Below are 14,545 nucleotides of genomic sequence, written 5' to 3' on the forward strand. Positions count from 1 at the left end.
TGCTGAAGGAGTACCAGGTATTGGAACTTGGATGCAAGAGGGAGCCAAGGGCGGGAAGGGCTTCCAAGAGCCTTGGGTGGTGAAAACTTTCTGATCATGATGGAGGTTTGGATCTGGAGCTTGGGTTGCTAATAGCTTGGATGGTCTATGTGACTCTAGAGGCTACAATAGCGCTGGAGGCAAATCCATGGACTCTCATCGACTCTGGGGTACCTCCCTTTTGCTTCTCTTTCCCTGACTGCAAGGGCTGCCAGACAATTTCTGCTGATGGTGAATCTGTCTGCTTTACAGCAGATTAAATGCAATTTTGTGTAATATTACATTTGTTTATTACATGACCATAAAATAATCTTGAATCTTGAATAGATGCAGCATACAGCAGTGGTGTCTTCTGTGAATTCACAGATGGAGTTGGAGGGATGTTTGGGTGTACAGGAACACAGTAAGGCCCTCCATGGACAACACTGGAGCACCATGAGGCTGAGGATGATTGTGGAGGAGATGCTGTCACCAATCCTTGCTGATTGTGGCCTGCGGGACTGAAGATCGTGGATTTAGGTGCTGCAACTAAGATTCTGTAGTAAGGGGATGAATTTGAAAGCATAGTTGATAAATAGTCATCTGACCTCGGTGTTCAGTTGTTCCAGGGCTGAGTTTTGGGCCAGGGAGACGGCATCTGAGCGACCTGTTGCATGGATATGTAAATTGTGGGTCAAGGGAGGGTGGAGATGATATGAATCAGAACCAGTCTCTCGAAGAACTTCACGATGGTGGAGGTCAGAGCCACCAGCCAGTGGTCATTCATGCCATTCTTCTCCAGGACCAGGATGTTTGTGGCCTTTTTTGAAGAGGGTGGGTACTTCAGTCTGGAGGGAGAGGAAGGAGGCACATAAAGACTCTTTCTGCAGGTTGATCTGTCATCTGCGGCAATGACTGTGATTGAGGAAGAAGAAGTGTATTCTACTGGTTTTCTGGCCTCCAGCTCAATGTGAGCGAAGATTATACTGAGCTTGTCTGGCTTTGTTGTTTGCCAACTTGCCCGGTTTTACTATGGAGCCTGTGATGGCACTTGCCTGGTATCTGACAGGCTTGTCTGGGTCTCAAATCTGCTTTTTGGCTTTCCTGATGGGTTTGCATAGGTCATACCTGGTTTTCTTAGACAACCTTGGTCAGACTTATGTGCCACATTCCTGGCCTTCACTCACAAGTGCACCTTGCTGTTCTGCCAGGGTTCCTGCTTGGCATCATGAGGACTGTTCTCTTTGGTGCACAGACTTTGCCATGCTTGTGAATGAAGTCAATGACAACAATGGTATGTACATTAAGGTTCATTGCTGCGTCCTTGAATAAGGATCAGTCTTGCAACTCAAAGCTGCAAAGTAAGTGGTTGACAGCCTGGAGGATTTCTGTTTGGGTAAAGGATTGAGATGTGTTTACCATGCAAGACCCCTTTAGCTAGCTTTCTAGGGATCCATTGCCTTACAGTGATGGGACTTTGCAGTGCTCAGGGAATGAGGCTGGTGCAGGTATAGTTTTGCTCTTCTATGGGTGAAAATACTATAAGCAAGGTGAAGTATATGGGGACACCATGAAATGGGATCCTTAGCTTTGTACCCTACAATTGACCAACTTGGGTTAACGAATCTCTGGGCGGGCTGCTTAAATTTCTCCTTCAATTATAGGCCAAAAAATCTGGAGATTATTACAGTTCGACATCAACAGGAATTCACGACGAACATTAACGTTCAGGAATATAATGATTTGGTTTGATTTTTTGATAACATGGTGTTTTCTTTTCTCTTCTAACATGTATTTTGTTTCTTTACCCTAGATAATAATGTATTCTGACAACAAGATTAGACAAGTTAAATACAAAAACCGAGTTAATTTCCTGCATTCAAAGCCAAACAGAGATGTCTCCATATATATCAACAACACCAACTTAGATGATTCGGCTCACTACACTTGCACAGTGGTCACTGAAAATCCTGAGTCACTGAAGATTGGAGAAACCAACTTGTCCGTGTTGAGTACGTATTACTCTTGGCTCTAGTGTGAGCTAATGACTTAAATTACAAGGATGCATTGCATGGCTCCCTTGGTCTTTGAACTCAAGGCAGGTGGCTGCAGGATGAACAAACACTGCAGATATCATGAGAGTGGGCAGAGCCTGGAGAGGACAGACAGCACAAGACTGGTTGAGGGATTATACACTGGAGGCTGCGGATGGTGTGGGGAGGGAAGGAGATTTACCAGAATTGGATAGGACTGGAGTTTGAGGGTGGTTGACACTAATTGTAAAAGATGAATATGTTCTGGTCTTGCCTCAAGTTCAAGTTTATTATTATCTGACTATACTTGGACAACCAGACAAAGCAATGTTTCTGTCTCTCTCTCTCTCACACACACACACACACACACACACACACACACACACACACACACACACACACACACACACACACACACACACACACACACACACACACACACACACACACACAATGACGTATACTTAAAGATATCTTTTAAATAAATTGATGATTTACTTGGTTACAGGACACTTTATCAATCTCAGTCTGTAGGAAGAAGCTATTTTCCAGCCTGGCAGTCCTGATTTTGATGCTCGTGTACCTCCTTCTTGATGTTAGGTGTACTGTAATAAAGATTCTGTGTGCTGGATGGAAAGGGTCATCGATAATTCTTTGAGCCCTGTTTAAGCAAAGTTCCCAGTGAATGTCTTCAATAGAGGAAAGGGAGATCCAAATGACCTTCTCAGCTGTTTTGATGAACCTTTGTATTCATTTTTGGTCCACAACTTGTAAATGAATTTTAAAAATAATTTATTAAAAAAAACAGTACATTCTTAAGTTCAAGGAGTTCACTCAAAGTGTTGTCACAATTGCAATGTGCTCCACATTTTAAACACTTGTCTCATTAATTGATATTCCTGTTCTTTTCAAATTAGTTCCACCATCCACTCCAAACTGCAGCATCAGCGGTAGCCGCTTTATTGGCCATAATGTGACCCTGAGCTGTCACTCAACAAGTGGCAAACCAGTACCCACCTACACATGGCAACGGATTGCTCCCAAGCAGCAGCGTTTTACTATCCCAGCTCACAGTGAGTACGACCCTTAAAGTGCTTTCAGTGTTTGCTGTCTCTGCGTGAACTCTCCTGGATAAACCAGAAAGGTCCCAAAGAATTCACACCATGCACCGCAGTTTAGCTTTCAAGTGTGCTTAATTTTCTCTCGAGTGCCTTAAGATGTCCTGATGCTGTGATATGTGCACATTCGGTCATTTCAGTGTGGCTGCCCTTGTGATGTTGGACAGGATCCAGGATGTTTGGGGTTTCCAATTCTCTTTGGCATCCCTTCCTGCTGTTTTCTAATAGGGGAAGGGTAAATCTTAACCTATTACAAATGTCCTGCAAAGCCAAACAAAAGATGTCTGCAGAAGAAGGGCCCCTTGTATCAATGCAGTAGGGTCAATAGAGGTGGAAACATTCAACATCACAAAAAAAACATTAGGACCAAAGAAATGGAAGGGAACATTTCTCAGTGTTGGAAGGATCAAGAGTTCACAAATCTGAGAAAAGTAGCAATGGTTTGCTTTGTTATCAAAGTGAAAAAGCTTAATCTGGTTAGATTTAATGGGCTGAAAAAAATGTGGTGGAGGAACATGTAATTGTAGTAAAGCTCAAGAGCAGTGGGAATAAAAGAGGGAGGGTATGAAAATATCATCCCCTGCAATTTCTGCCACCCACAATGGGATTCTACCACCAGACACATCTTCCCCTCCTCAGAGGAATCTGGGAACACAGATACATAATTCCCTGAAGGTGGCATTGCTGGTTGTAAAGAGAGCTTTTGGCACATTGGCCTTTATAAATCAAAGTATTGAGTACAGGAGTTGGGATGTCATGGTAAAAATGTATAAGACATAGGTGAGGCCAAATTTGGAGTATTGTGTGCAGTTTTTGTCATGTATCTACTGGAAAGATATCAATAAGATTGAAAGAGTGCAGAGAAGAATTTATAGGATGCTACCTGATCTTGAGGAACTGAGTTTCAGGGAAAAGTTAAACAGGTAAGGAGATTGCTCCCTGGAGCAGAGTAGAATTTGAGAGAAAAAAGTGGTATACGCAATCAAGAGGGGTGCAGATCAGGTAAATGCAAATAGAGTTTTTCCACTGAGGTGAGGTGAGATACAAGCTTAAAGGTGAAAGGGGAAAAGTTTAAGGGGAACATGAGGGGTAACTTTTTCCACACAGAGGTTGGTGGGAATTTGGAATGACCTGCCAGCTGCAGTAGTGAATGTGGGCTCAATTTTAACATTTAAGAAGAAGTTGGAAAGGGTACAGATGGATATGGACTAGGTGCAGGTCATTGAGATGAAGCAGTATAATAGTTTGCCACAGACTAGAAGGGCCAACGGGCCTATTTCTGTGCGATAGTGTTCTAAGGTTCTTTGATTTGCAGCATCTACACAACTTACTTTAAATTGCCCAGTTCAGAACGTTGCACTCATACAATCAAATGTCAATAAACTTGTCTTAATGCTATCGTCTTGGTTTTTCACCATAATTGCACCAGAAATTTTTTTTTTCTGCTTTAAACCAATTAAAACTTGAATTGGAAGCTTGGAATTTCCCTCAATATAAAATGGATTGTGAGATGGATAACAGAAGTTGGGAGGTATTTGTCTTAGTTGCAAATGCAACAGTGTATCATTAAAGAAAACTCTTGTACAAGTGACCAAATCAGGCTTGGAAAGAGACAAGAATATATTAATGTCAGTGACACGTAAATGGTGTCATCTGCATGAAAACTGTTTTCTGCAATATTGTCACATGTTTACACTGGGAGATGGGTTAAATAAACTATAGACTAGTAAATAAAAAAAAACTATGTGTTTCCAGTATTATCAAGCAAAAAAAAACAATCTATGAATATAATATTGCATATCTTTAAAATAATTGAGCACTTCAAATGTAATGGGTTACTTTGGAGTGTAATGACTTTGTAGGTAACAAAATCACTCACTGTGAGATTTGGAGCTTAATTTGTTGCGGATGTTAATGGGCGAGGAAGACATGCACAGGCCAACAAAAGTCTTGTGGCTTACAATCCAATAACTGAGGCTTTTCAGAAGGCTCTTTTATGAGTGCCCCAGATGCTGACAATGTATTTCAACACAATGATGTGTAGAATTCCTTTACTGAACGTGGACTCTCCCCATCATTACCCTATTCTAATAATAAAGGCAAGTGCATATATGAACATGTGCTTCTCTCCATTTTTTGTAATTTTTCAGAGTATTTCATAAATTCATGCAAAGTTGATGTTGGCTCTTAAACTGAAGGAAGGAAGCAGAGACAGTTTGTAGAATGATCCTGATAGATTCATGTTTCATGACCCTTTTGTTGGTGCAGCTCCCTCTCGATTGGTGCACAGTGTCTTCTCCTGAGCATCTTTTAATGAGCTCATAAGTTGTTCTTCAGGTGTATAAAAATGATTTACAGAAAAGTCCCCAAAGGTGCCCTTCAGATTAATTATTACAAATTTCCTAGAATGTTGAACGAGGTATCTCTTTTTCATTCAGTCATGTAGACCTGACTATTGAGGATGCAGAAAGCAAGACTTACTTTCCGTGACCTCAGAACGTCTCTTTGTGTCACAGAGAGTTTTGGAAAGAGCTTACTGAATCCGCGCACAGTGCTGCAGCTATTCGAGCACCGGAGAACGAGATTTAATTCTAACCTTTGTTGTCGTCTGCATGAATTTTGCGCATTCTCCCTCTGACTGTATGGGGTTCCTCCAGGTGCTCTGCATTCCTCTAATCCCAAAGGTAAATGGGTTAGAAGGTTGATGGGCCATTATAAATTGTCCCAAGTAGATTGGTGAGTCGTAGAATCAGAAGAGAATTGATGGGAAAATGGGTAGACTAAGAAATGCGATTGATGCAGGATGAGTGTGAATGGGTGGATAATGGTTGGCACAGACTCGATGGGCTTAAGGGCCACATTACTTTCTATTATCAGGCACCTATCCCCACTTAGCCTATGTTCATCCCATTTTATTATCTAATGGAAAACATTTAATGAAAGGAAATGTTATAAATTCAAAATGCAAGGCAAAAGTTTTTGTGAGTATTTTGGTGCAGTTTATTCTGATGGGCGGAGAAAAAAATGTGTGAATCGAAGCTACTTTTTCCATAGTGTTGATGGCATTATGTGAAATTTCATAAATGGAACATTCATAAATCTAGGAATATCTGCAGCCTTTTAACTTTGTTGCCCGATAAACAATGCCAATCCTTTAATTCTGATAAGGGATTTTACTTAGTCAGCATTATTAGGTTACGTGTAATGGTTTCTCTGCTATTAAAGCCCAGATCTGTGGCAGGTACCAACATGAGGGGAATAAGAACTAATCTGCAGGTGTTCAGATAGTGACCTGCTGAATAGCTAAACCGTCAGATTTTTTTAGCCAGAAAATAAAGAGGATTTATTACGTGTTGAGGAACCGAGATCTTGCTTTGTGGGAATCAGAATTTATTGTTGTCCACATGTCATGAAATTTGTTGTTTTGTGGCGGCATCACAGGTGCAAATATTGTTATAAGTTGCATATAAAAAGAAATAAATGAGTGTAAAAGAAGACAAAGTGAGGTAATTGCCCATTCAGAAATCCGATGGCATAGGGGAAGAATTTGCTTTTGTGCTACTGGGTGTTTGTCCTCAGGCTTCTGTACCTCCTCTGTGGTGGTAGCAGTGATAAGAGGGCGGTGATACACATCCAGCCATTGAAGAGCCATGTAAAAGTTTCTGCATCAGGAATTCTATAAATTGGAGAAACTTGAAAATATTTTTGGAATCCTTTGAGTGGTAAATTGGTTAGGATTGATCAGTATCGCAGTTGGAAATCTGGGAAGCATCTGATTGGAGGAAAAGGCGGGTAAATCGATGCATCTCTCTGTCATGGATAAGGTCTGGATCTAAACCACAATAGTTAGGGGCTTGTTACAGGCTTACAAATTAAAAAGGAAGAGAGTTGCTTTGGTTCTGCTTGCTGGTCCCATCAAGGTCTATGGGGATCACCATCAGCTATTATAATCATGTCAGACCCTCCCAGAGAATGGTGTTAATGTGCTTAATGAGGTTATAGACAAGACGGGTTATATCCCTGGACCAGAAAGGACTACTTCACTTCAAAGAAAACATCCATATCATATCACTGGAAGCAGTTAAATGGAAAAGAAAGGACTTCTGATCTAATTGTGGAGGGTGTAAATAAAAAGGCAGTTGGGATGCATTTCTGACATAATCACGGGGATTGAAGACTTGGAGTTTCAACTGTACTTTGAATTTCTTAATATTTTTTAAAATTCTAGATCCCCAAATTGGAACTCTGTTATTGAAGAACCTCACGAAGGAGATGTCTGGATTGTACACTTGCAGATCCATAAATTTAGCAGGGAATGCATCCTGCTCAATACAGATGGAGGTGATAACTTGTAAGTACATAATGTATAGATAGGGGTGGCCCCAGTTCCAATCCTTCTCACCTATCGCTACTCCCCCAAGGTGAATAGATATCACACTAAGCAGCATTGGGTAATATGTGAAATTAGGAGTTTTGTTTTTCTTGTTTTCCTTTGGGATTTGAATACCGTACCCAAGGAATGGTTCATCTTCAAAGTGCTTCATTTTTCCACAGCAAATAACGCAGGGCTCATTGCTGGAGCAGTTATTGCGGTCTTTTTGGGAATGTGCTTGCTGGTCGCTATCATTGTTTTCTATTGCAACTATCAAAGGAAGAGCATTGCAGAAAAGGAGGAAGATCTAGCGAATGAGATAAAGTAAGTGTCTGAGTTTTCATGGTTTAATGGTGGCTTAAATTTAAAAAAAGCAGGCAAAAATGGTGGCACACAATGATAGAGGTAGGAAATGGGATGAGGTTCTGTAAAGCAGATACAAGAATTTAGAAAGTAAGAGCTCCAATGTGGTAATCTTTGGATTGTTACCAGTGCCACGTGGCAGTGGGAGTAGAAATCGGAGGGCAGAGTGTGGATACATGTGGGCTGACAGAGGGTTTCTGATGTATAAACAATTGAAATCTCTTCTGGGGCACAGGTAACCTGTACATGAGAGATGGGGTACACCTGAACCAGAAGGGGACCAATATTCTGATGACAGATTTACCCTGGAGGCTATAAACCAGTCTGGCTGGAGGGGGTGGGGAGTCAAGTCGGAGAGAGAGAGAGATTAAAAAGGGCTGAGGAGAATGACCAAAGCAAAGGAAGTGCATTGAAGCAGAACAGGCTAGGGGATAACAAACATTGATGTAAGATGGGCACTCTTTATTGTGATAACCATTCATTCCATAATCTCAATCATTGATATTCAAGGGAAAAAGAACTGGCCCAACACCAACCCTTGTGAAACACCACAAGCAACTGGCAACCAACCAGAATATGATTTATAGAAAGACCTGTGGGTGCAAGTACATAGCTCATGAAAGATAGCAGCTCAAGTGGACAGAATAGCGAAGAGGGATGCTGCCCTTCATCGAATGGAGCATTGAATACAAGTGTTGGGACTACATGTTGAAGTTGAACAAGACATTGGTGAGGCCACACTTAGAATATTGTGCACAGTTTTGGTTGCCCAGCTATAGAAAGGTGTTGAGTTTGGAAAGTATCAGGTTTGATGGATTCACAGAAAGACGAGTTTGGATACAAGTATAACAATCAAAGGTTATTGAACTCTTGGGAGACAAGCAGGGGAAGACATCAAACAATACTTAATTACTATGTGACATTCACATCGAACCCACATTGGACTCCGATACTAGTGGCCACCTATCTTCGACATGCTCCCACACGTGTACACACTTGTATAGACAGGGACTTTCAAACACACTCCTGATTCCCTGTACCAATGGGGGTGCGGCTCTCTGCAAGCACTGACCTATCACACTCTGGCCAATGATGACATGGAGTCATTTAAATGAGCCAATGGGAAGGTGTGCACTAATGGGTGGCCGGAGTCCAACCTTGATTGGCAGATGATGCGACTTCCAAATAAGTTTGAGACAAGGAGGTCACGCGACCATCCATAATCCACAATGTTCCAGACAGGAAGATTATGTGTTTCTTCACATCCATATATAACATTCCATTCCTCGCAAGTCACATCATTTTCTAATCTAAGTAACGTGTTATAACTGTAAAAACATATCTAAAACAATGCCAATCCAGTGGATCGATATATACACAAATGCCTTCAGTATGATGGACAGGCACATTATCAAACTCAGTGTCAATGCTTCACCAGCTCCCCACCCCCCCACCCCCCGCCACCCACCCCTGACCAAACAGGGTCGTTGTGTTCCTGATGGAGCAGGGTGCTGTGGGAACTGCTCCCTAGTCTGTTCACTGACACACATGCCTGATTTCTCCGGCTAAGCTGCTGTATGTGTGCACCTTTGCCACCAACGTCTGCGAACAGGCAGTACAAGGTCAACCATAACGTGCAAAAGCCCTCTCTTCGCTAGGGCATCCTTGGCTTCACATTTCGTTGCTCCCTCTCCACAGAGCCCAGATGCCTGTCGCCGTGCTATCCCATGGTGAGGCAGGGGACAGGCTGGCAAGCGTGCATCCAGAGTGTACCTGTATTCTCATGGGAATGCCCTGTTTTTCTGGGCACCAGGATGCCGTTCCTGCTTGCGTTCCCTTTAAACGATGCCATATGTGCTTGTGTTGGTTCTCTGTAATGATAGCCAGGAGGAGTCAGGACTGAAAGTTGGCCAAATTAGTACTTTTAAATAAAAGTGGATTTAAGTTTATATTATTGGGGAGGACTGGAGGGATGTTGTTATTGCTGAGTGGTTACAAAATATATACAATATTTCCTGTTAGTGGATGATCTGCCTCATAGTAATTAAAAGGTGGAACTACATTTTCCTGAGAATGTACTGAAAGACATTAGTCAAGAGTAAATACCATAGTTCAGGGTTCAATTAAAAAGGTGCATTACAAAGGCTGAAATGGAAAGGTTCAATACAAAGGCTGTAATGGAAAGGTTCATGACAAAGGTTGTGGATGCTGTTAAGTTGGAACATCCTGTGATAATGTGCCCATGGTAACTGCTCTTGCCTGTCTGCTAAGCATTTTCTGCATAGTTCCTGACAACAGCTCCCTTCTGCTTAAACGAGCAGGTTTTGATGGCTGGAATCAATGATGAGATCACAGTAGTCTGTTTTGAAGAGTGTTTCATAAACCCTCACATTGAGAAAAGGAACAGCTTGAAGGGTAGTCCTCCTTTGGAGGGTGGAAGTGGGGGAGGGTGGGTTTGGGAGAGCTCAAAAGGTAGATTAGTCAGGGACCACCTCGGTTGGGGGAGGACCAGGGGGAGGCTTGTCTAGATCAGTGGGTGGTGCATGGGAAGCTCCACACCTATGGGGCTTCCCCCGCTCTGCCCCCACTCCCGCAATGCTCTCTCCAGAGAGCATAACGTCTCTGTGAGTCTCTGGTAAGGTGATGTCACTGAACATCACCTCAACCCTGCAAACTTGAGCAGGTGAACTTTAATCTCTCCAGGATAGTAATGGCTTCCTAGACTGTTTCCTCAATTGCCAGTCCCATGAGGGGCAAGACTACCCCTCTAAGGTTTGGGTGTATGGTTACGACTAAATAGCCCACCAAGGCACCAGTCACCTTCGTGCTCCCTGGGAAGTAGTGGTAACTGGCGCTCCCATAGATGCCCACGATAAGTGCCCACTCCCTAACAACCTCTGTCCCCTTGCCAATGGTGTGCCACTGCAGATAGCTGTGAAGGCCACATTCTTGGAGGACAGGAAACCTGGCCTGGTCCGCAGTCACCACCCTTTCCCATGGGGTGGTGCCATCATTGACCCCCTTCTGGCCATGCCCGCAAGGTGTTGCAAATCGACTGTGGTTCAGACAGAGAACCCAGGGTTCTCACTTCCCGATTGAAAGAAGTGGTCTTTGGGGGCCCCCTCGCCCCACAGCTGTAGCAGCTGCATGGCTGTTTTCGCCTGGCAACTGGTGGTATTGGTCTGTGTAGATTAGATGGCTAATCCGCCCCCATCAGTCCTGATATAAACCCTGTTTTCTCACCTTACCTCAGAGTTATCTGATGAACTCTGTAGATACTGGCCATTAGTTGTAAGCTAATAAAAGCGTGTTTGTACTCCACACAAGTCTCTGAGTACTATTGATCACGTTACAATTTTATTAACTTACTTTTGAAGACAGGATGGAAGCTCTCCTGAAGCCCAACATACTCCAGGTTGAACCTCTGTCTCCAGAATTCACCGACTGGTTCGAGTGTTTTCAATCCTACATCATGGCCACCAAAGAAGTCTTCCGCTCTGATGCTGTGATAGTACAGACCTATCACCAATGTATATAGTTACAGAATCTAGAGTATGTAATGACTGTGCTTACAGCGATTGGCTGAGAGCTTAGCCACGCCTACTGTCTGGACCTTAAAGGGTTGTGTCCCTAGCCAGGTCGGATCATTTCTGACTGGTCGGCCACCTGTGAAGAGCTCCTGTCTTTTGCTAATAAAAGCCTTGGTTTGGATCAACAAGTCTTTGGTTTTTTTCGACGAGCTCTACAGATGCCCTCTGGAGATTGGCCCTCCTCTCTCGAGTCGGCCCCAAGGGATACACGGTCATCAGGGACTGCGCAACATACATGATGGCCATTGAGGGTCTGAAGGCCCACTACATGAGGCCCAAGAACAACGTGCTGGTGAGACACTGACTCTCACAGCATTGGCAACAACTGAGTGAATCGCTGGACGACTACGTCCTGGAACTATGGAAACTAATAAGGAAGTGCCATTATGAAGCGGTCTCAGTGCAGGTGAGGGAAGAAGAGCAAGTTCGGGACATGATCGTGGCTGGAGTAACTTCAAGGTATGTGTGGCAGAGAATCCTAGAACTGGGGAAGAAGGACTTTGCCAGTATGCTCGATCTAGCAAAATCCCTCGAATAGGCCCAACTGGGAGCGGACAACCTCACCAATGATAACAGCACCTTCTCCGAAAACCAGGCCTGTGGCGCACAGCAGCTGCCCCAGGTGCTACTTCTGTGGGCAGTCCAAACACCCCCACGCTAGATGCCCTGTGAAAGACACCATGTGTTCTAGGTGGGGTAAGAGAGGACACTGTGCAAAAGTCTGTCAGGCAAAGAGGAAACCCTGGAAGGCTACTGCATGTGCAGCCCCCAAACAGTAGTACTCCCCATGCCCAAACCCAGAGGAATGGGCCCCGGCCTCTCCACGCTGCTCACCACCGCTATCTTGCTGTATGTTGTGGCGGGAATTGCTATCAGAAGAGAAGCAATGGCAGGAACAATGGCCAGCACTGCTACTGGAAGAGAAGCAATGGCGGAAATGGCGGCCATCTTGCTGCTTCTCGTGGTTGAAACCACCTCACTGGCCTGCGGATCAAGGCGACACCCTCAGGGGAGAGATGCTGCCTCTGGAGTGCTGGCATCCATCATCCTTGACCAAGTAATACCCCACCAGCTGAGCAACTCAATGATGGAGGTGAGGGTAAACAGACATCCGACGAATTGTAAGACACTGGCTCGACGGAGAGCTTTATAAACTCTAAGACTGCTTGGTGGTACAAATTAAAGTTTATCCACAAACTATAGTATTTATTTAGTGTTCAGTGACTACTCAAGAGGTATTGAACTGTACACTTGTTGTGCGCCAGAATCAGACACACACAAGGTAAAGACAACAACAGGCTTTAATCCACAAAGACTTCCACAGAGTCAGGCTGGCTATAGCTGCAGTAACTCTGAGTGAGCTTTGGGAGGCCGGTGCAGACATATATCCTGGAGGGTGATTGACACCCGACCGGTGGGGCTTGATCCATTCAGGTCAACTGATTAACAGCCGGCCAGGTGTTGTCCTGTCCCCTTACACTCTTGCAGGTACAGATGTTTCCCCCTGACGTAAGCCGGTGGTGTACCACCACGTTCACCCCTTCTTTAAAAGCAACCAGAGGGGTGGTGGGGGAGGCCAGGGTCAATGTATGAAGGTCGTATTGGATGGGTGGGGGGGACGGCTTCATCTCCCAGGGCTGAAGCAGGCCCCTGGAGGTCAAGGAGGTCCTGCGGGCTCCATAGCTGCCTGGCCACGGGGATGTATGCCTGGTCGGTGTCGTCCTGGGCTGAAGGATGGCGTGGTGTGGTGGGTGCTCCTACTGGTGCCTGGTCCCTGGTTGAGACGGTGTCCTCCCTGCCACTGCCGAACCTAACATAGGCATAGTTGTGGTTCGCATGTAGGAGGAAGACCTGCTCGACCAGGGCTTCGGCTTTGTGTGTCCATACATGCTTACGCAGGAGCACTGGTCCCGGGGATGTGAGCCTTGCTGGGTGGGACATTCCAATCACTGACTTTCTGGGGAATGAGAACAGACGTTCATGAGGGGTCTTGTTGGTAGCCATGCACAGCAGTGACCGAAAGGCATGGAGTGCCTCGGCAAGGGCGTCCTACCAGTACTCAATGGCCCACTCTTTCAACTTGAGAACGAGGAGGACTGCCTTCCAGACCACCCCGTTTTCGCATTCCACTTGCCTATTGCCTCTCGGGTTATAGCTCATCATGTGACTGGTCGCAATGCCCCTCGCCGTCAGGTACTGGCTCAGCTCATCACTCATGAAACTAGACCCCTGGTCGCTGTGAATAAAAGCAGGGTAGCCAAACATGGTGAACATCTGCCCCAGGGCCCTGATGACAGTGGCTGTGGAGGTGTCTGGGCAAGGGATAGCGAAAGGGAAGCGTGAGTACTCGTCCACTACCGTGAGGAAGTAGACGTTTCGGTTCGGGGCCCTTTGAAGTCCATGCTGAGACGCTCGAAGGGCTGAGTAGCCTTTACAACATGGGCCTGGGGTGGGCGGAAGAAACGGGGTTTACACTCCTCACAGACTCGGCAGGCCTCAGTCATGTCCCTGACGTCCCTGATGGTATACGGCAGGTTCCGGGACTTATTGAAGTGGTACAACCTGGTGACACCTGGATGGCAGAGGGACTTATGCAATGCCTGCAGCCTGTTGTCATGCATAGACGTGCAGGTCCACGAGAGGGCATCGGGGAGTCGTTAAACTTCCCGGGGCGGTACTGGATGTCATAGCTGTAGGTTACCAGTTCGACTCTCCAGCACAGGATCTTGTCGTTCTTGCTCTTGCTCTTGTGGGTAGTGTTAAACATGAACGCCATGGCCCGCTGGTCCGTGAGGAGGGTGAATCTCCTGCCGGCCAGGTAGTGGTGCCAGTGGCGGACCGCTTCCACAATCGCCTAGGCCTCCTTTTCAGTGGCAGAATTCCCTAGCTGGGAGACGTGGAGGGTCCTAGAGAAGAAAGTGACTGGGCACCCACCCTTGGTTGAGGGTAGCGGTGAGGGCTACTTCGGAGGCATTGCCTCATCGACGGCCTGCATTGTGGCGTCCGCGATGTACTGCCTGAAGCGGATGAAGGCTGCCTGCGCCTCGGGTG

The 14,545-nt window shown here is 45.3% G+C and overlaps 1 protein-coding gene across 2 annotated transcripts in view; it reads left to right on the forward strand.

The window, feature by feature from the left end:
• Window positions 1–14,545, forward strand: part of LOC138741035 (endothelial cell-selective adhesion molecule-like) — a 134,082-nt gene that overhangs the window by 107,206 nt on the left and 12,331 nt on the right. For both annotated transcript variants that reach the window (XM_069894511.1, XM_069894510.1), the window contains exons 4-7: window positions 1,832–2,030; window positions 2,969–3,124; window positions 7,398–7,520; window positions 7,724–7,865. In XM_069894511.1, coding sequence (XP_069750612.1) covers window positions 1,832–2,030; window positions 2,969–3,124; window positions 7,398–7,520; window positions 7,724–7,865 — 620 coding nt within the window. The remainder of the gene's footprint in view (window positions 1–1,831; window positions 2,031–2,968; window positions 3,125–7,397; window positions 7,521–7,723; window positions 7,866–14,545) is intronic.

Source organism: Narcine bancroftii, chromosome 8 (genome assembly GCF_036971445.1).
Source record: "Narcine bancroftii isolate sNarBan1 chromosome 8, sNarBan1.hap1, whole genome shotgun sequence".
Taxonomy (NCBI): Eukaryota; Metazoa; Chordata; class Chondrichthyes; order Torpediniformes; family Narcinidae; genus Narcine; species Narcine bancroftii.